Below are 21,474 nucleotides of genomic sequence, written 5' to 3' on the forward strand. Positions count from 1 at the left end.
ATACATTCGATTCGACTATTTCAAACTTTATATTAGGAAATACAATTTGAAGCAACGCTATTTACACTATATTCAAATTAATTCAGCTGTACTACCTGGACTTATCTTTTCAACTTCTTCTATCATTTCTTTATTAAAAATTTCAATAGCTTTAAAACCTTTACCTGAATAAAGATAAATATTTTCTGAAGGAAAAGGAACACATTCTGTCCAATACTACGATTTAATTATAATACATCAATTATCAACCCTAAATTCAAACAAATATTGATAAAAAGAAAGGATTTTTTTTTTTTTAAAAAAAAAAAGAAAACTTACATCTTGAGATCCACCTTTATATGCTGCAGCACTTGTTAAATTTCTAGCTGCATTTTTTGGATTTCTTGCATTTAAAATAAACCAACTTATCAAATAAATTGTTTTAAAAGAAATATTAAATTTAAATTCTCTACCTAAATTTGTAGCTGATAATCCTGGATTAACATTTATCGTTGTTATTTCAGGTATTGTTTTAATTAAAGTACGAGTTAACATTTGAAGTAATAACTTTTGTAAAATTTATAAGTCAACTTCGATCTTCTTTATAAAAAGAAAATACACCAAAAAAAACCAAAAAAAAAAACTCACTTTAGATTCCTAATATCTTGTAGGATTATAATAAGTTTTTTCATCATTATATGATTTAATTATACTTTTATCATTTTCAATAGCATTTTGAATTCTATTTGAAGGTGCAATATTATGTGTATCTGAACCTGAATATAATACTTTAGGATCATTTGAATTTTTAAGTAAAGGTAATAAAAGTATTGTAGTTAAAAAAGGTGAAAGAACATTGACTTGAAATCTATAATTCAAGATAATTAACCAAAAAAAAAGGTCAATTCTAAACAAGGTTCAATTTTTAATAGATTTTTTTTTTTCAAATTACTTACGTTCTTTCATATCCATCTTTAGTTGTTATATAAGGTCCATCTTCAAAATTAGGATTGATACTATATTCATAAATCAGTATTAATATATTTATCAAGTCATTTTTTTAACAAATGAAAATAAAAAATGAAATTTACCCAGCATTATTAATTAATAAATCAATTCTATTGGATTCTTTCTTAATATTTAATACAAATTTTTTTATATTTTCAATATCTGATAAATCTAATGAAATAACTTTTCCTTTTAGATTTGGATAAATTTTTTGTAAATCTTTTAAAAATTTTTCACCTTGTTCAATTTTTCTTATAGCTAAAATTAATTGTTCTGGAGAAGCATTTGCAAGTTGTTTTGTAGCTTCTAATCCGACACCTAATTTTTAAAAAAAAAAAAGAAAAATCATCCAAATATCAATATTATTTATTTTTTTAAAACAAAAAATTAAATGATTTGAAAAATTCTCTTTCTCTTAAGCTCACCTGAATTAGCTCCTGTAATTACAACTATTTTAACTTTTAAATAATCTCCTTTAGGAGCAGGAGGTAATTTACTCCATAATCCTCTATACATTGACCAAGGGTAAGTTTCATGTAACATTGTTTGACGAAATTAATTCAAGTTAAATGCGAAAGATTAGTTAATTTAAGGAATTTAAAAAATGGAGAATGGAATTAATAGTTCAATTGTTTTCACTTTGAACGAAGAGATTTAACAATAATGATATTTGTTGAAGAAGACAACATGAATTATTTCGATCCAAAGGGGGACTTTATATATCCAACATCCTCGGCCATGTCAAAAATTATTGTTGAATTGCTATACCATAATTCAACACGTCATCCAAGAGAAAATAAAGCGAATTCTATTCTCATACAATGGGAAGAGAAGATAACAACATTTACTAACGACGGGTATCGACTTTTCTATTGCAGGTGCAGGCTTTTCAAAACCAAATAAAGATCACCGAGGTTGCCAAGACTTTTTCTTTGATTATGGGATTTTTATTTTATTCGGCTATAAGCAACTTTAGCTTATCAATAAAAACAAAAATGGTCATAACCCGAATACTATATCAAGATTTTGTTTTTCGCGCTTCCCGCCATAGATTTTTTATTTGAACAGTCCATTAATCAATATGAAATTAATACCAGATGATCTCATCATTGTGTGCATATATGTCCATACAACTAAAAGTAGATGGGTGAGTGCCCGGAGTAGAATCATGTAATGCAAAGAGAAGGGAATCCGAGGATTGACCTCAGCTTCGACAACTCGCCGAACACTTGGTTTCAAGTACGATTCCAGCGGAGAATTCCTTATGTCAGCATTTTCCCGATTAGCGAAGTTGATCGCAATCATTGTGCATGCATGATTATGAATGATCCTGCATTTCAATGCGTATGTATTCCTTTAATTCCGCTTTACATGATTCGCCCCATACCACCTTCATTCATTCCTTACAACCCTACCCATGAATGCGCCCCAGCAGGATTATGTAAACTAGTTTGACCAATTTTTATCCTATTTAATTCTCCTATTACTCCTCCATTCTGATTAGACACGTTCGGACTGAAACCAGGCGAAAAAGGTGCATCCATAAGTGGAGAAGGTTGTCCACCTAAACCATTTCCAGAAGTTGAAACATGTCTTGATCCATTTGGTGTAAGAGTACCAGCAGAAGAAGGAACATTTTGAGATACTGATAAATATGATTCAACAGACCATTCATACCATATTTTTCTTCCTCTTGAATCACATAATCTCCATAAATTAACTTCTAACTCTGAACCGGAAGGAAGATATAAAGCTTCTTTCAAAGGGAAATACATTGGGAACCATGAAAACATATCTGGTGATACTCGATGAGCGTTATCTGGATGTATAGATAAACCGACATTGGAATATAAATGAGCTTCAAAATATCCCGCTAGACCATGAAGGGTTGCTGCGTGTGGTATATGGAAGACGTGACGTGATGAACGAGTGTTGTGGGTGTTTGTCAGAGGAGCACCTAGATGCACATAGACAATTTCAGCCGCATGCGCTGAAAAAGGATGTAGCGCTTGTTACATCAAAAATAATTGTTTCACTGACCACTAGCATCCAATATCAAATCCCGTCTGGGATGTTCAAACTGCCAACATTGCTGTACTTTTTCCCCACATCTTCCCGAGACGCCACCTCCATCGCCCGAGATCAGGTTAACTTGAGACATCATAACAACATAAGGGGTTTCAGTAGCACCTGCCGGACGAGATGGCTGATGTACATCGTAGAAGAGCTTTGAAGATGATATGGGAGCTACATGAGCCGTATATGATGTCGGAATAGATATACCGGTAGCTAAAATAGACGATGGTGATCAGCCAGATGGACTCAACCAACTAAGGTGTCAACGAGGTCTGCTCAATGGCTCACGCTTTAAGACTCTCATAGCTCCATCTAAACATTCAGGACTGAGTTCATTATCACCGAAAGAACCAAGCAGCTCTGACACCATTATGTCGCATTTTTCTGGCACATCGACAGTCCTCATATCTCCAAAGAATATCTCTACCTGGTCACCCCATTCAATAGCTTTCCTTTCTTGCAATGTGATGAACGCATTTGGGTTTTTTTCTACCGCATATACATTGGCTTTCCTGTTTGCCCTTGTCATAGCTCGTAGTGTACAAGCTACGAGAGGACCTCGACCGGCTCCTACGACCGTCACGACGCTAAGAAAATGTCAGCTATTTTGCTTTTTCCAGTATATCTGAAACGGTTATACTGTATAGGTGATTTACTCACTGGGTCTGATCCGCAGGCAAATCACTCAAAGCCAAAGTAATAGCTTCTTCATACTGCCGATATTTTACAGGATCCCTCTCGAAGATATCATATGTTGCGCTTCCGAGATCGTCCATTAGGGGCTGCAGGGGAGCTTGTAGATAATCTGCGTATCCAGAGGTGAATTCATCGGCTGACGGCGGTAGACCGTTGGCGGGGTTAGGAGTGGAAGTGATATGTCGAACGTATTGCAAATAGGCGTTAGGTCCACCTGCTGTATGTTTTTGGGTTGTTGTGCCGTGTAAAACATAAGTTGGATTTTGCTAATGAGAGATATCGGATAAGTTCGCTGGAGCCTATTGATAAAAAGTTTACGGGGAACGATAGCTCACCTTGCCCATGCCTCGCAAGAAAGCTTGACAAGCTTTACTCAAAACAGGATATCCCTTGGCATTAGGTATAAACGATCCAGCGGGTACCCATATATATTTGACTGGTTCTGCTGTCCATCTCGCTAATGCTCCCACGCTCGGCGGTAAGGGGTTAGTAAGGTCAAGAGCTGTTTGGAACAAAGTCAGAATTGAGAATTCAATCATCTCAGATATCGGACGTTGGCGCAAGAAGTACACTCACTGACTGATAATCTAGGATGATAATTGCACAAAGTCCTTATACAATCCCACATCTCCCATGTCGAACTTGGATCACCTGTAATCGCAGCAGTACTTTTAGTGGATATCGTCGAACTTGCTCCTGAAGCTATTCGTAAATTGTGAGAATTAGAAGGTTGTTGATTTATCATTTGTTGTAATTGAGTTTGATGCATCGAAGTTGGTCTAGTAGATAAACTACTCATTCTTTTATGTTTATTTCCTACAGCAGAATTACCTTGTTGTGATTGTTGTTGTTGAAGAAGAATTTGTGATTGAGATTGTGAAGGAGCTGGACCTTGAGTTATAAGTTCAACAGGATCTGAGATTGGTATACGAATTGAAATTTGAGTAAAAGCTGATGATCCACCCATTTGAAGTAAGTTTGATATTGCTCTTGCATAAGAAGGCAAATACGCTCGATTTATCAATGAAGGTGCAGGAATAACCAGAACTGGCAATGACAGATATAAAGCTTGTGCCATTTCCGAACGTAATGCCTACATGAAAAAGTTCTCCTATCAGCTTTCAGTTGTATATGGCATGAGGAAAGTCTTCAAACGACTCACAATTTCAGAATCAAATCTTATACCTTCATCTGGACTATCCAATTCTAACCATTCCGCAGCAGTAGTTATAACAGCTTGAGATTCTTCTAATCTACTAACATTAACTTCATCTCGTTTCAATCCACCATCTCTTCTCCAAATATCAGCTTCAAGATCAACTTTTTCCCTTTCTTTATCTTTTGCTTCTAATTGCTCAGGCGTCAAACCATCTTCATCCTCTACTGGTCGTAGACACAATCTTTCCCATCTATCTTGCCATAGTGAGTTCGTCAGTGGCAGCGATACCAAATCATAGTCTGTGGAAGAAAGGGTGTTTGATATGGCTTGTTGCAGAGGGGAAGGATCTGGTCGAGGAGTAGTAGGTAAAGAAGGTGCCGGGGAAGGAAGCGAGAATGCGATAGGATGTCGAGGCATATTGAAAGACTGCACAGCAGTGCACAGGGGAGAACAATCGATGTTCAGAGTATCTTTAGAAAGATTGAAATGAAAATGAGCTGGCTGCGAGATGGCCACAAATAATGGGTTTTTGATAAGCTGCCAAGAAGACAAAGAGAAATAAAATGATGGATTTTTGACGCGTCCTTTGTTTTCTGTTCTTTCAATTTTGGTAATTTTCTGACATGAGCAACCACCACCCTTTGACGCGTGCCCCGCATACATCCTTCCGCAGATTTAGGGCCGCATACCATAACATTTTATGCATTCCATTGTTGACCCATATTGGTAAAGCGGAGTCTTTGTCGGACTTTCACTGACAATCGCAAGTATATGAAAGAATTTTCTCGAGAAGGGTTGTAAGGGCTCATGCGAAAATATTGAATTAACCTTTCATTGGAATAATCAAAAGATACGATGTATGATCTGAATCAGTTGATCAAGAAGCACCATCCACTTAGATTGTCATTCATTGATCTTGACGATACTCAAAGGTATACTAATCAAGAATATTTGATGTATCTTGCAAGTAGATTGTGACTCTCAGATAGAGCCAAGATATAATTACAATCAGAGCGATTGAGTTATCTCGTCAGCGCGCCCTTATAAAACGTGTATTTGATGGTAGTCAAGGTGAAATGCTGTAGTCTGTAAGGACTGAATGCCAAAATGAACTATACATACATATAAATGTATATCTAAATGGATGATGATGTATTTTCCAAATGTGCCATCACCATACTCGACTTTCTTAAAATTGAACCATTTTTGTCTTTCCATCGAACTCTTGAGGATCTCCAAATTATTCCACTCAAGGTACTTTTTTCCAGTAAGTCTTCCTACCAAACCGATCCGAGGTACAGCAATATCAATTCAACAGCTCCATTTGAACGAACGACTAAGCTGACGAGATAACAGATTTCCATAAAGATGAAACGATTAACTTCAGATTCTTCTTCCAACAAATCTCCCAATGATACGGAGATATCGTCTTGTTATTCACCTTCACCAGAATCAGAAGAAACTAAACCAAAAATCCCTTCTACTCCTAAGAAAAGAGGCATAAATGACAAGGATAAAAATATTAAAAAAGAATTAACACCTTCATCTAAAAAAGTTAAAACCGAAAAATTGAATGATAATAATGGAATTTGGGATGGTGAAAAAAGATCATTATTTATAGATGAAATAATTTCAATAGGATATAAAAATGCTAATTTGATTGAAATTGCACAAAAAGTGAGTTATGAGTTTCTCTCTTTCTAATCTTTCAAATTATTGCTAGCTTAGCTAAAATCAGACAATAAATAAATAGTTAGGAATGAATAAAAGACAACTTATTGATCAATTAGTTCCTAATAAATCTAATCTTAGAAAAAAAGTAATAATGGCTGCTAAGACAATGTAAATTTATCACAGCTGGATCAAATCAATAAAAACGTCTTCAGACGGTGAAAGTGGTATTCAATAAATGTTGATAAAGACGCATCTTTTGTTCATTTTGATTTTTTCGTATTTCTATTCCGAATATGCATCTTCCACTAGGAAAAGCAATAGTAATCGATATATTCTTATACTACATTTTACATTTGAGAATTTGAGATAACCATTATCAAAGTAAAGTTTTAACCAACCATTCTCTAAATTCTTCACATTCCACTTGAGGATCTTCATCATAAGCATGATCACCATTTTCAATTTTTTCAATTTTAAAATTTCCTTTTAATGCTTCAAAAGCATTTAAAGTTTTATTCATAGGTTGTACTTTATCATCAATAGTTCCATAAACAAAATAAGTTGGAAGATGTTCGATTAAACCATTAGTTTTTGATGAATTTAACCTATAAGGAATTGATAAAGATAAAGGTGAAGGTCTAAAAGAATCAAGACCATATCCTATTGATTTTTGATTTCTAAATAGTAAACTTGGAAATAATCCATGTTGTAACATATAAGGATACAAAATTGATCTTGGTCCACCTGATATTGCTGTACATATTGAAGGTGATTTAGGATTTAAATGTGGAGTAGCATCTGCATGTGGAACACTAGACGAAAAAAAAAATATTCATTTCAGCTTCAAAAGACTAAACCAATTCAAGATTTTCCAACGCAAAGGGGATAATCAAACTCACCTAACTCCTTTCCATGGTACAGGATCTGTTTCAGTTGCCCAAAATTCATCCGTTAAGTCTGTAATTGGGTAAAATGGTGCTAAACATTTGATACCACTTTTATCTATTAATCCTCTATATCCACCTACTTCCTCATCTGAAAGTTGTTTTGGAACGCTTAATCCAGCAATTAAAGCTAAATAACCACCAGCAGATCCACCAGATAAACAAATTCTTGTTAAATCCATGAGATTTTCCTGAATTTTCAATTCAACTTTTAATCGATCATTCAATTTCGTTCGAATGTAAGTAAGTAATTCATTAACATCATCTAGTATACCTAAAATGGGAGTTTGTGGGGATAATCGATAATTTGGTGAAATCACAATAATATTTTCCTCTTCTCCTTTAGTTGAAGTGAGATTTATAGATGGTAATCTTCTGAAATGCGGTGGTAAATTCTCTTTATTACCTTGTAATAAGCCACCACCATGAAACCAAATAACCAAAGCATGACCCTTCCCATTTTTGTTGAACTTTTCTTTCGGAGGAAGGTAAATATCAAAATCTACTGATAGAGGTTCTGAATCAAATGTTTCGGCTGGTAATGTTCGATAAACTAAAGTCAAATCTGGATTAGGTATATTTTGTTCCGTTTCCGTTTCCGATTTTTCTTGTTCTGGTTGTTCATGAGTTAGTTTTCTCGATTTATTGGGAGATGGCGAAGAAGAATGTTGAGGATTAGATTCAAGTAAATTACAACCACTTAAATCAACTTTAGCATCTTCCCATACTTTTCCATTGGTTCCTCTTAAATTTGTATTTCTACATAATATTAAAGAAACCAATATAGGCATTGAATTTGAGTCCATACCATATTCTTCAAAATCCAAAACACCTTGTAATAAATTACTCTCTAAGTTTAAAACTCTCATAGCTGTCAAATTGGTTTTACCTAATTCTTTTAAACCTGGTATTTTCAACTTATTGAATCCTAAATTGAAAGATCGTAAAACAGGAAAGATAGGTCGTTTCATTTTAAGTTGAGCTTGTCTTTCAAAGGAAGTTGTGAAAAATCCTGCACCGTATGCTAAACCATCTTCGGAAGGTCCGATGGGATTGGCGAAAGATAAATCCTGAATTGCATTGTGAGATATGTCAAGTACTTGTAAAGCGGGAAGAACCAATACGGCAGGTGGTAAAGAAGTGAATGAGTTGAACCTGGAACAAATATATCCAATTATCATGAGCATTAATGCATTGCCAAGATGTTTAATTACAACTTACGATAAATCAAGACTAGTCAATCTGAGCAAATCAGCAATCCCATTAGGTAAATCTTTCAACTGATTCCGACTAAGCTAAAGGGGTATAAGCAAAAAAACATCCATATCATTGATCCGATATTGTTTGTCAAAGGTTGAATTAGTTTCACTCACATCGAGTCTCTCAAGAGCTCCAAACATTCCAATTTCTCTTTCAATTTTATTTAATTTATTCTCAGCAATTCTAAAACTAGTTAATTCTTCAGGTTCAATCCATTCATTTTTTTTAGCAACTTTACTTCCAAATACTAAACTTCTTTCATCATCTTTAGAAAGTCCTTTTGGTGGAGTAGAATCTACACTCAATTTTGAACCTTGTGGTAAATCACTTGAAAGTATTTTTTTAGGAGGGGGATTTGATAATTCTTCTTCTGGAATTCCAAGTAAAGTAGTATATACTTCTGAAGGTATTTCACTCAATGATAAAGAACATAAATCAAGTTTACCTTAACATTTAATTTCAATGTCAATATTTAATACTGAATCCTATTTAATGATAATAAGGGTCTTCGAAAGATCAAGATCTTGGAGAATGAACTTACCAGATCTTATTGCTTTTTTAATTTCTCCATTTACCGTTTTATCAGCTAATTGATCTTCTTCTTCTTCTTGTTTATTGAAAGTTTTCTTAGGTATAGGGGAAGATGAAGAATTAGCTGAAGATGAAGTTGCTACACGTCTTGCAGCTGGTGAATTCGCATATTCAGCTCGTTTAGCTGCAATTTGTTCTCGTATAGAAGGTCTAGCTGGAGAATCACGTCCAAACATATCGGGGAAAAAGAATTCAACCAGGCTTTCGGAGTTGAAATATAATATAGACAAGTAATTGAGATAAAGATAAAAAGATGAAATAGCTCAAATATGGGGTCTGTCAAAGACAATATATGTATGAAATCAAAACAAAGTATTTCGCGACTATGCGAATCAAAGTGAAGTGGAGGTCGTAATTGATTTCTTTCTTTCTATTCTCAATGGTATACCGCCAGATTTCTCAAATATATTGATCTAGAGCTAAATTGAAATATGCAGAGGAATTCAACAGCAACATTTGTACTGTGTTACATGAAATGCTATAAAAAGTACAAAAATGGTATTTAACCTTTCCAAGGTATTGATAATGCTAAATGAGATTTGATGATGCAATGATATTGAGTGATCTTGTTAACATGTGTTTCTTCTATTGTCTTTAAACGCTTTCTAATACGTTATCATGCTTGACTACACCATGACTTTTCATTATAAATACTATAAGTCTTCAATGTCACTTGTACTTTGATTGTACAGACACTATGTCATGGAAATTATTTCTTCGATGGTGAGGTCCCGTTGAAGACAAATGCAAAATTATCGTTCTCGCTTGTGGATTCCGATGATGGTGGTGGCATGGTACCTCCTATCCTCCCCATAGAAGTCATAGGTCTTTGACCAAAGCCAATTGGTGTCGAAGCGCCAAACGCATTGACAGTTGGTACGGACAATCGACCGGATAATGGCGGAGGGATCATTGAAAATGTGGAATGTATAGGTGCTGTACGTGGTCTTGATCTTGGTCGATCATCTTCAGGTACATAAGGTAGTCCACTACTTAGCGCATCTAACGAAGGTAAAGCTGCAAATTCGGCTCGACGATTATCACCTTCACTATCCATCCTAAGCTTTTGTTTCGTTCGAGACGGTTGAACTTCATCTTCTTCCGATGTCGTATGTGAAATCCTTCTACCAGAAGATTGGAATGCGCGAATCAAGTCCGAAGATCCGTCTTCAAGACCGCGTCGCGTTGGCGGTGGAGTGAGTAATGGCGATGTTGAAGTGGATGGTCTAGAGTCAGATGAGGTGGTTGCGGGGTTGAGAAGGGAGGCAACTGCCATTGGTCGCGATTCGTGTGGTGGTAAAGTAGGGAAAACGAATTGGATATTTTGTGATTGGGCAGGATAATTTGAAGGAAGTAAGATCGGCTTGACATCCGTGGCAATTCCCTTGATTGATGTATACAATGGTACTTCTGTTCCCAGATATGGATCGCTAACATCGATGTTGCCCTCGTGCATGTATAAACCTCTTCGCGAGCTTCTATGTCGCTTCTTCTGGTGCGAATCGATCGACTTCATGGCTCCTGCACGATCCTCAGTCGAGGCTGCTGCAATGACAAGAGGTATAGGAGAACAAGAAAATGACCTTGAGGAGCGAGATTTCTCGGATTTGAGATGAACAGTTGCTTTCAGTTGATAAGATATGGAAACTAATTTTGTCGAGTGAGTCTCTCCGAGATCCCACTTTCCATGTCGTTGGGGTAAAGGTAATTCCATTTGGCACCAAGATGTACCGCTCTTGTCTATTATTATATTACTACCTGAAACTTCTACTATCTTATCCTTCCGCGAAAGGCTGGCTTCTTGAGATTCAGGTATGCGTTGATGAGGATTATTTGATAAGCGGAAGATGGTTGATAATCGATGTTGGGTAGGAGGAGAAGTCGATCTTCTATCATGTATCTCGAGGTGCCTTTCTAGGAGAACCGAAGCCTTCTTGACGGTCGTTGTATGCTCCAAGGGTTTGACTTGAACATACACAGGGAAAGAGTCGCCTGGTCCGAAAGCGCCAGGCTGAGCGGATACTGCGATATTGGAAGCAAAGTTTTCAGAGCCAAGGGTATAAGGAGAAGGAGGCGATATCGGTCGGACCGAAGGAGCACGATGAGAATGCAAGTTTAGAGCGAAAGCCTTGGCTATGCTAGTTCCAACGTAAGGGATAGGTCGATGCTCGATCACGATTTCCATCCTCCAGACAACTTTGTATTCTGGTAAAGTCATTGTACTTCTGGCTTGATCTATAGCATCGACAGGGATAGTAGTTTTGAACATTGAATCCCAGTCGCCCATTTCCAAGTAGTCTTCATCATCCGGAGCCTCTATCAATACCTTCTTCTTTTCCCACAAAACTTGACTCAAACCATTTCCAGCTGTCTCCGTACACCTTATTCCCAAAGTAATTGACTTCACTCCTAATGGTTCGCATACTTCGGGGAGTCGAGTTGCAACTCTACCTGCAACTACCACAGGAGTGACGCCAAGGTAACCTGAGGGCATTCATATTAGCATATTGTGGGAGATGGGTAAAAGGGTTCACTTACCTGTGTGAGGGAAATACCGCCCACCAACATTACCTTGTTTGGGTGTAAGGTATAACTCGAGCATTGCTCACGAGCTTGATTATCGCATGAGGAGTATTTAGTTGTGTTGATGATCACCAGGAAAAGCGGGCTGAAAGAAATAGAGATGATTTGTCTTGATCGCAAATCAACGCAGATGCAATAGTCGTTGAAGAGGAAAGGAAGCTAGAAAATCCTAGACTAGACTTGCTGTGTGCAAATAAAGTCGCTCCAAAACAATCCAGACTGCTACTATTCTAGGAAGGACCGAAGATAGCCGGATCTAAGTATTCTTGGACACAGTCGAGACCCGCAAGTTGACTAGCGGTTTAGATCGAAACGATTGATGCTATTGATCTCCTTTCGAACTTTTTAGTTTTAGAATATCGTCAGCTCAAGTTGTACTGAGACTTGGAGGACGAGGCGTTTTGCTGTTCGTTGGGAAGGGCGTTATGGGATACAAAGGTACAGATTGAAACGATTAAACAACAGAGAACGAGATTATTTTTAGTTGAACTGACTAACGTGGTCCAAGTGTAAAATAGTTGTGATAATCGATGAAATATAGCGAAAGGTTATTATAAAACTGGTCTAAAATTGGTCTAAGTATGATAGAAAAAGCATTTTATGGTTTTACGAATCAACCCAAACCACAGGCGAATATAAGATCAAAAGGTTAAAACGTTAAATGATTACGGGATGTGATCGCGGCATACATGATGCCAAAACAAAGTGTATGAGATGAGAAAGGAATGAGACGACGTTTACATGTAAAATGAAGAAAAGCACACTAAAAGTATCTAAACTGGTCTCAAATTGAATTGAAAATGTTTAGACTAGGAAGATATGTTCATATACTCACCGAACTATTCCGTTAAAGACTAAAGTAGCTTGTTATTCAGTAGTAATCTAAAATGACAGTAGTAATTCCGAATGCCGATCCCGATCACGCGTTAATAAAAATGAATGATATATATTACTCCTCTTTTCTACTTCCCCTCCCTCCTTTCGTTTAAACTAGGCTAATTCCAACTTGATAATTAAAAGCTAAAAGAGATTATCCAGTGTCGAGTGGATTATTTGATTGTTATCCGCGGCTTATACGCCCCTTAGTTGATTAAGTCGGAATTGCCCGAAACAGTTAGATTGATAATTGAACGTGGAATGAAAACAGGGAAGTGGGGTTCGAGCTTTCCATCTAAAGATGATACACTATTTTGATGAATCGATTCACTTGGCAAAGAAAGATGTATAACATATGGTGGATCATGGGATATTCGAAAGCAAGTGATACTTGTATATATAATACAGCAAGAATGATTCCTGCGTTCCAATCAATGCATCTTCTCTTCCCATCAATTGATCCGGACCTGAGCAAATGATATAAACGAAGAAAAAAACGAAGCATGCGTTACCACCAACGCCAAGGAACAAAATGTGTAAGCCTGTAGTCTATATTCTCGACCTTCTTTCGTACGAATAAAGTTAGTAGATATTTGTGTGCGTACCTGTCTTTGTAGTGGCTTTTTAAATAAGAGCTAACAAGCGGGCCCGGATGGCTTTGATTCGGGAATTTTTAAACCTCCATAAAAAGCCCTTAATCAGGGTTGATCTCGTTCTCCTGATAGCAGATTTCTCTTGTCGATCGCCATATCTCAAGTACGATTATCACAAACTTTAAATGAGCTTTCAAATTTGTATTCGGTTTTTGATAAGGCACATTATAAATACATATACGAATTTATTATTTGAAAACGTCGATCATCACTCCAGCGAACAAAATTTTCCTTAACCTTAGGGGTGACGACATATCACACATATCGATCAAATTAAATTTCCGATTGTTCCGGCATTATCATTTGGCTGCTTTGTCACATCAAAAGTATAATTTTGTCTCATATACATTTGTACCTGCACAGCTCATGTCTAGATATCGATTTCTGAATGTTGATCGTCGCCATGCTCGCTAGAAGTGACACAGGTACTCTGATATTAGCGGTAGATGTTGTCTGACCTATTCCACCGGATTAATATAATCTGCTTCAGGTCAGGTCCGGAATGTTGGAATAGATGAGTCTGTGTCATTTCTCGTGGACGCCTTCATTCCGCTTAACAATGCATGGTAATACCGGCCTATGTGTGAAACCGTCCTTCTTCGCCGACTGACTGAATGATCGAATCACAATCATGTAGATCAAATCAGATGGCTATTCGATATCGAACGTTAATCTGTGCCTTTGGCGCATGTCCGGAAATTACGAGTTGCTACTATAAAGCCAAATTTTCTGCTCAATGATCATCGAGACAAGTCAAACTAATCATTGATATAGCGTACTGGGTATAGGCTGTATGTAGCTTTGTAACTACCATTAGATATGCAGGTATATCCGCTTTCGATTAGATTTCAGAGGTGGCTGAGTTTACTCTGATTCGCCATTTTCTACAAATTTTAAGTATATCGTAATGATCATTTCGTATATGTCGCTCAGGAACATCTTTCAACTTCCTCTTAAGAGTTCGTTCTGTTCAACAAACAGGTCTGGCTTTCTACATGTTCGAGATTTGCCTAGCGAGAAGTATCCTAGGAATATGATATACAAATATTCTGTACCTCAAGATCATGATCCGTGATCTGCTTGATACAAAAACACACTAAAAACGCCGATTCGTTGGTGGCGTCGGCACTCTCGGAATGTTTACGTTGACTTCTAATCGATGCTGATTAATCTGCGAGATGCTATATGTCCGCCGGAAAAGATTGGCCAATACCTTCTGCTTCTCTGAAATAGTCATTCTTTTGTCATCAATGACTAGGTCTTCGAGAACACTTGTCACGATACCTTGAAAGACAACTTTAACGGTGATCGCGCAGAAGGCGAAAACTTTACCGCTCTCGCGCTTCTGCAAAGATTGGCGGCTTGACATCGGCCGAATGCACTATTAACGGTTTGAGAGCTCGTGGGAAGGTTCGACCGTGGACTACTTTCATTTATATTGGATGGTTTAGTCCGTAGCTGTAATTGTCAGAAGCGGGCACAGTGGGAGTTGCAAGGGAGATTGAGATATCAGACTGTAATGCCGTCAAGATAGCTTTTTTGTTTCACATTTTGCCAATTCATGATAATTCTCGGACCGCTGCACGAAGCAGATGTGTAGACCGAAGAGCTACAGGCTGGTACGATCAGCTCATAGCCTATCCCCTGTGCACCACAAAAGGAAGTTATAAGATGGCAAGAGGAAGGTCCTAAGGTGGGCCATCCGATACGAAGTCTAGCTGAATTTGTCTTTCAGACAATCTTTGACGGAATACGCCGCAATTCAGATCAGTGATGACGTTATGTTCCGCTTGATTTTCGCGATGCCATCATTATCAAAGAAATGAGATTTCGAGCCAATCTTCCATCTCATTTAACTCTACACTCTTCATTCATGCGGTCGAACTCATTTCGCAAACTCATCACAATGCCATTAGCAAGCAATGAAACTGAAACAATATTTCCATCTTGGCAATTCGATCATTGGAGAGCAGTAGATGATCGAGTAAGAGGAGGATCAAGTATATCTCATCTCGATTCTATCAAGCTTGATCAAGAATACAAGGTTGAAAATCAATTGTATGATGACGCCGAGAAAGGTGGAAAGGCTGCAGCGAGATTTTGGGGTAATCTAGGTGAGACTTACATAACCGATTAACCATCATTTAATCTGATGGAATTGTCATATCATAAAAGGTCAATGTCTTACTTTTGATTATTCACTTGAACAGATATCGATACTTTAGGAGGAGCAGGATTCGCTTCTCAAGCATATAGGTATGGTCCTTCACCTTTAAAATTACCTCAATTATCATATAATGGAATTGCAATACATTATCAACCAGATCCAAAAACCAAATATACTTCTTCTACACCTACTAATTTCACATTCGTTTTAAAAACTACACCGACATCTAATATACCTAAACATCCTAAAACTCCTGGTCCACCAAGAGAAGCTCAATTAACATATGAAGTTAGTTTCCCCCTTTTCCCGAATTTAAATGAATCCAACCCTGGAAGAAAACATGTAGCGATATTTGAATGGAAAGAATTTAAAGCTACTTATAGAGGTAAAAATGTACCTGAAGGTGATGAAAAATGGGTACCATTAGATCCTGGTTTAATATATGAATTATCTATTATGTGTAGAAGTGATTTTGGTAAACAACATGGTGATTTTGGTGTTGTGATTAATTCGATTGAAGCTGTTAGGAAAGCCAAGAGGGTTGGAATGTGGATTAGACTCTGCGATTTCTGGAAAGGTGTTACCACCTGGGTGAGCGGACTGTTCAGCTCAAGCGAAAATAACATTAGACTGGATGATGAAGATGAAAAGCAGAGGTTAATTGTGTAATCACACAAGATAGTTGGGTGATTTGGCACGTTATAGGAACCTTGTATATTACAAAATGATAGAGGTATCTACTTTAGTTTACAACCTTTATATATTTATTAAAACATGATCAAACCTCCCTTAAGATCCTTCTTCATTGAAATTCATTTGCACTAACAATTCCGCTAAACCCGCATTTCCCGCACATTGTCCATAAAAGTCGATCGCGAAACACGCTCTTACTTTCTCCCCTTTCAGTAATCGCTCCAAAAGCCATCCGAACATCCTCGAATTGATACCCTCCACGCCTAGTCCCCATGAAGGCCATCCAAAGCCCTTTGCTATTATCGTCGGTAAAGAAAGTGGGAAATATGATGCGGAGAGATATGATAATGTGAACGTCCTTTGACGAGGAAGGATCTCGAGAGTCGGTATCAAATGAGTTGTGATCTATCAGAAGTGCGTGTCAGCTTGTTGCATACCCTTCAGTCTTTGGTATGCTGCATTTTTGGCAAGGAGAATGCAGGGATCTTGTATGTCACTCACGGCGTCAAATTTCTCAGGGATCTCAAGAAAAGTATGTACGCGATACCTGTGCACGTAGGGTCAAATCAACCTATATCTGGAAATGTCTGAGTGCAATCACACTCACCAATCTTGAATTCTGAATGCAGTCCCTTCGCAATTCCACTCGAAACCTTCTTTCCTCGAATCAGGCCATGTATAAGGATGTATACCCATTCCTTTCTGCCAGGATTCGTCTCCATCTTTATCCTTATCAAATCTTGTTAATAGTAAACCTTTTCCCCTCACTTCGCCTAACGTAGGTATTCTTTCTTCTAGAAACCACTTATCAAGGAAAGGTTGAAAAGCTTTATATAGTATTGTAGAGAAATCGGGATGCCAAGGTGGTGTTTCTTGTTTTATCGATAAGATAAGTGTTTCGGTTGGGTGAGTTTCTAAGAAGTTATGTAGAACTTGAAGGAGTATAGAAAGCGTCGAACGTTGTGGTCTTGGTCCGTGATACACTATAATTTGACTGTGAGTATGATGCTTTTCAGAAGGACAGCGATGTATGAAGGACTCACTAAGAAGCTCTTCACCTACTACCCTTAATCTGACATCTAAAAATCTTATACCATCCAATAGTTGCTGTTCTATAGGTGTAGCCGGCTGCTGACACTGAGAAATTGGATCTACAGGGATACAGTGGTGGTGCATTAGCATGTAGCTGTGGTATAGGTATTGACTGATTAACTTACATCCGTACATTGCGCAAGATTCATGTGTTCCAGGTAAAGTAATCTCACCTAGCGGCGTAACATCAGGTATTCGTGATAAGAAATTAGCTGTATCAGGCCTTTCGAGAATAATGATTGAATCTCGATTGGACCCGTCTGACTGTGTTGTCTATAATGCCGAGTCAGCCTGTCGGTCTGGCTGGTGTATTATTGAAGGATGCAAGGGGTGATCGGAATACTTCAAGCGACTCACATACAGTCTATAAGCTGAGTATCCACCACTTCCCTCAATGTGGAGTTGTTTCCACCCTCGTTGTCTGCTACTTCTACTGGCAAGGACAGGCAGAAGGATTCGATATGACTGTTTCTCATTATATCTCGAGTGAAAGTGAAGATTGATGGATTCCTTTGTTTCTGTCGGAGCGGTCTGAAAGAGATAACGACCTTTTCCTTTACGATGTAGCCGTGATGATTCCCATGCATTACCTTTCGATTGGGAAGAGCCAGTAGATGCTGATATGAGCACTATACCTGGCGCATAAATTTCCATGCTGAAGATCGCTGATTAGCTGCAACCTGAACGATAAGAGTTTTAGTGCATCAGATATCCGGGGAAAACGTATCGTTCATGCAAACAAATGATCTGACGTAATCGCGAAACACACTGCGAAATGATTTCCTATGCGCTAGGTATCACTTGATCATGAATACATTATCTTCGCGTTTTACACAGCGAAAAAGGGTGTGACGCTTGAAATGGAGAGTCTCAGTGTGAGGATACAGTGACAGCTCTGAAGTATACATACGTGCTCGACGTTATTCCGTCGTACTCATTGTTCGGATTGTTTCCAATGAAATATGATCGACTCAAGCAACAGTGATACCGCGAATCCAGCTCCCACATTAGTAGTCTCCATCTTGTCCAGTGCTTTCATCGGTTAACATCTATTCATTTTCTGGCTTCATGATATACGTCAGAGTATCAGGTATCACATCCATTAAAGAATTTCGGAGTACCGTCTGTATGACAGCGGCATTGGCTTTCGAGTAGATACCGACGAGCGCCGATCATCAGGCACTAAGATAGCGGTGCGGACCGCCGACAGTTCATAAAATACGTCAGAAGACTGTTTATAATAAATAGTCTGAGAGGTTCAAAGATAACAAATATAGCTTGATAGTATACTCTTATATGATTTTTCGACCTTGTCGTACTATCATATTGTGACCCAAAGCTTCCCGACTAATCCCTCTCTTGTTGACCCGACACTGAACACTATGTCTACGTCAATCCTCCGTACATCCCTTCGAGCCGGTCAAGCCAGTACACCTCGAATTTGTCGCTGTCGAGCGACGTTCAATGCACTAAACGGGGCCAATCGAGCTCGCTTTAATAGCTCCGTATCATCACCAGGTTCCGCTCAGCTTACCACCCCGTTGCCTACGCCGAGTCAGCAGCTATATACGTTGAATGAGATCGATAAGTTGACGGCCTCGATAGCAGGTAAGTTATCTCATGGTCATAGTCCATAATCCCTCTTCACCCTGCAAGGGGAATTCAAGCACCCAACATTGGACAGGAAGTCTATCCCGTATTTCTTCTTCTCGTTTATCGGCAGCCAGTTAATCTGAAATGATCTTCTTTTCGTATTAACACAGAATCAGCTTTCGGTCCAGTTCATCATCCTTCACCATTAGTCATGCGAGCATTACCCGCACCATGGCTATCATCTCATTCACCTGATTTAGCTTCGCAAACAGATTCATCAGCTCATGATGCAGGAACGAAGACCCTTGAACCTATAAGTGAAGAAGTATTACTTAGACCAAAACATATGAGCGAAAGTTTTACGAGTTTCGATTTACCACTAGCGAGTGATGCTAAATTGTACGAAAGGTATGTGAATACCTCTGGAGGGTTTAGTGAGTCATATAACTTTTACGATTGAGTTCATGACAAAATATCCGCTAACTTGACGAGAGCGAATCTGAAGGAATGGGCAAATTACTTGAACGTGAGTCTTGACAACATATTCGCGGAGAATGTTAGACTAAGGCTATTAATCCTTCCATAGATCTCGATTCACTTGCAGGAGCAGTTGCATATCGACACTGCCTACCAACACCTCGGGCATCTTATCAAACTGATTCATCCATTGCTTTCCACGAGATGTCATCAAGAGCAGGATTATACCTCGCTACAGCCAGTGCCGATAGGCTAGACATGTTCGGAAGGCTGAATAGGGAGAATGTTAGGTGAGTTCTTATGTCGCCCCAACCCCCTCATCCCTTGTCAGGTATGGCGAGAACTCATGTACAGACTCGTAGGGATCTGAAATTTTCGGGATTTGTTACATGGACAGGTAGATCGTCTTTAGAGGTAGTAGTGAAGATGGAAGGTCGAAGATTGGAAGAGGCCCCGGGACAATATAAGACGTTGATGTTGGGTAGATTTGCCATGGTCTGCAGAGACTCAAAGACTCACAAGGCAAGACAAGTGCCGAAATTGTTAGTGGAAAGCGAAGAAGAGAAGGTTTTATGGGCAATTGGAGAAGGTGAGTCGCCTTTGTCTTGTTTTCATGTTTTGAAATACTGAAGCTGAGCTGGTTTTGCAGAACATCAGAAAAGGCGGAAGACCAGCGCTATGAATGCATTGGACAAAGTACCGGTACATGAAATGTCCATTACCAAGTAAATCATACCAACATGCTGATTCACCTCTGTAGCCATCTTCGGAAGAAGCGGAAGAGTTGCACAAACTTATGTTGCAGGTGTCTACAAAAGAGAAAGTCGATGGTGAAGAAGTGGTGCATATGCAAGACACGGAGGTCAGTACAACTGCAATAGATTTTACCACTCTCTACTAACGTCTACTTGGACTTGCTATAGATTCAGACGGTACAGTTGATGTTCCCTCAAGATAGAAATTTGCATGGAAAGGTATTTGGTGGTATCTTGATGCGGTTGGTAAGTCAATTATCACAAATCGGCTTGAGAACGTTCTTGGCTAATCCATTCTCCGCAGGCTTTGTGAGTCTGGAGAAGAACATATTCGGACGTCAAGGTACTGATTACTCCTAGCGAGCTATGTTTTACAAATGCTGCATTATTCGCTCAAGCACCTATGCGATTCTTATCCCTCGATCAGATCACATTCCGCTTACCGGTACCCATTGGTGCGGTTTTACGTTTGTCGTCAAAGGTAGTCAGGACTACACATCCTCACGAGGGACCAGATGGAGAAGCTAAAGCTCATATAGTGGTACGAGCTGAAGTGGAAGAAGTGGATACAGGGGTAAATTCTCCTTTATCTCCCAATTCATGGCGATTCGTCCACGTTGCTAAGTTTGTGTGTATCTCCAGGTACGAAGGGAAACAAATACATTCTTCTTCACTATGGCTAAAGAGAATAGTGAGCCAATCGGAAGGACGATCGTACCTTCGACTTATGCAGAAGCCATGCATTACTTGGAGGGTAAAAGGAGGTTGGAAATGGGTGAAGAGATGAGACGATTATACAAAGTCGGAAAATCGTAGTAGACGTTACTGCCGCATCACATGACGCGACCCTATTTGATCGATAGCAATACGTTTATAGATTTGATAGCATAGATAAGTGCACCTTTGCATCTTGGTACATGCATATGTGTCCCTTAGAAAACAAAGGAAGACATTTGCAGAATGATCCATGATACTTCGATTGTATAAAACGCACTATTGCCCGACGCGCTTCGCTGAAATTGAAAACAAAGAAACAATCCAAGATTAATCCTTAATTCTAATCTTACGTTTCATGTGGAAATCACTACTTGGTTCTTCAAATATTCTTCATTATCGTCTTTCATATCACCAAGAGGAGGCGCCCTAAGTAGCAGTAAATATAGGAACGTGGTGATACAAACGAGAGGTATACTTGTAA

The 21,474-nt window shown here is 38.4% G+C and overlaps 8 protein-coding genes across 8 annotated transcripts; 3 read left to right on the forward strand and 5 right to left on the reverse strand.

The window, feature by feature from the left end:
- Positions 1–72: 72 nt before the first annotated feature.
- I206_100479 (uncharacterized protein) lies at positions 73–1,530 on the reverse strand (the record flags this gene model as incomplete). The annotated part of the gene is made up of 7 exons (XM_019152624.2): positions 73–216; positions 319–546; positions 628–636; positions 769–847; positions 936–995; positions 1,071–1,305; positions 1,413–1,530. The coding sequence occupies 7 exons, from the start codon at positions 1,528–1,530 to the stop codon at positions 73–75; spliced, it is 873 nt and encodes a 290-aa protein (XP_019014762.2).
- An 860-nt stretch (positions 1,531–2,390) lies between these two features.
- Positions 2,391–5,335, reverse strand: I206_100480 (uncharacterized protein; the record flags this gene model as incomplete). The annotated part of the gene is made up of 7 exons (XM_019152623.1): positions 2,391–2,944; positions 3,028–3,276; positions 3,352–3,650; positions 3,724–4,025; positions 4,095–4,261; positions 4,336–4,852; positions 4,922–5,335. The coding sequence occupies 7 exons, from the start codon at positions 5,333–5,335 to the stop codon at positions 2,391–2,393; spliced, it is 2,502 nt and encodes an 833-aa protein (XP_019014761.1).
- A 951-nt stretch (positions 5,336–6,286) lies between these two features.
- Positions 6,287–6,764, forward strand: I206_100481 (uncharacterized protein; the record flags this gene model as incomplete). Its single annotated transcript, XM_019152622.1, has 2 exons — positions 6,287–6,595; positions 6,672–6,764. 2 exons carry the CDS (start codon positions 6,287–6,289, stop codon positions 6,762–6,764), a joined length of 402 nt encoding a protein of 133 aa, XP_019014760.1.
- Positions 6,765–6,968: 204 nt separating this feature from the next.
- On the reverse strand, positions 6,969–9,563 carry I206_100482 (uncharacterized protein; the record flags this gene model as incomplete). Its single annotated transcript, XM_019152621.1, has 5 exons — positions 6,969–7,404; positions 7,492–8,691; positions 8,758–8,831; positions 8,910–9,241; positions 9,338–9,563. The coding sequence occupies 5 exons, from the start codon at positions 9,561–9,563 to the stop codon at positions 6,969–6,971; spliced, it is 2,268 nt and encodes a 755-aa protein (XP_019014759.1).
- Positions 9,564–10,096: 533 nt separating this feature from the next.
- I206_100483 (uncharacterized protein) lies at positions 10,097–11,989 on the reverse strand (the record flags this gene model as incomplete). Its single annotated transcript, XM_019152620.1, has 2 exons — positions 10,097–11,871; positions 11,926–11,989. 2 exons carry the CDS (start codon positions 11,987–11,989, stop codon positions 10,097–10,099), a joined length of 1,839 nt encoding a protein of 612 aa, XP_019014758.1.
- Positions 11,990–15,405: 3,416 nt separating this feature from the next.
- I206_100484 (uncharacterized protein) lies at positions 15,406–16,335 on the forward strand (the record flags this gene model as incomplete). Its single annotated transcript, XM_019152619.1, has 2 exons — positions 15,406–15,613; positions 15,710–16,335. The coding sequence occupies 2 exons, from the start codon at positions 15,406–15,408 to the stop codon at positions 16,333–16,335; spliced, it is 834 nt and encodes a 277-aa protein (XP_019014757.1).
- Positions 16,336–16,455: 120 nt separating this feature from the next.
- I206_100485 (uncharacterized protein) lies at positions 16,456–18,105 on the reverse strand (the record flags this gene model as incomplete). The annotated part of the gene is made up of 6 exons (XM_019152618.1): positions 16,456–16,764; positions 16,861–16,906; positions 16,967–17,342; positions 17,403–17,510; positions 17,577–17,724; positions 17,809–18,105. 6 exons carry the CDS (start codon positions 18,103–18,105, stop codon positions 16,456–16,458), a joined length of 1,284 nt encoding a protein of 427 aa, XP_019014756.1.
- A 728-nt stretch (positions 18,106–18,833) lies between these two features.
- I206_100486 (uncharacterized protein) lies at positions 18,834–21,092 on the forward strand (the record flags this gene model as incomplete). Its single annotated transcript, XM_019152617.2, has 10 exons — positions 18,834–19,059; positions 19,215–19,478; positions 19,550–19,570; positions 19,631–19,811; positions 19,884–20,110; positions 20,171–20,223; positions 20,282–20,383; positions 20,445–20,522; positions 20,620–20,850; positions 20,919–21,092. The coding sequence occupies 10 exons, from the start codon at positions 18,834–18,836 to the stop codon at positions 21,090–21,092; spliced, it is 1,557 nt and encodes a 518-aa protein (XP_019014755.2).
- Between the last annotated feature and the right edge of the window lie 382 nt (positions 21,093–21,474).

The sequence above is a fragment of the Kwoniella pini genome, chromosome 1, assembly GCF_000512605.2.
Source record: "Kwoniella pini CBS 10737 chromosome 1, complete sequence".
NCBI lineage: Eukaryota > Fungi > Basidiomycota > Tremellomycetes > Tremellales > Cryptococcaceae > Kwoniella > Kwoniella pini.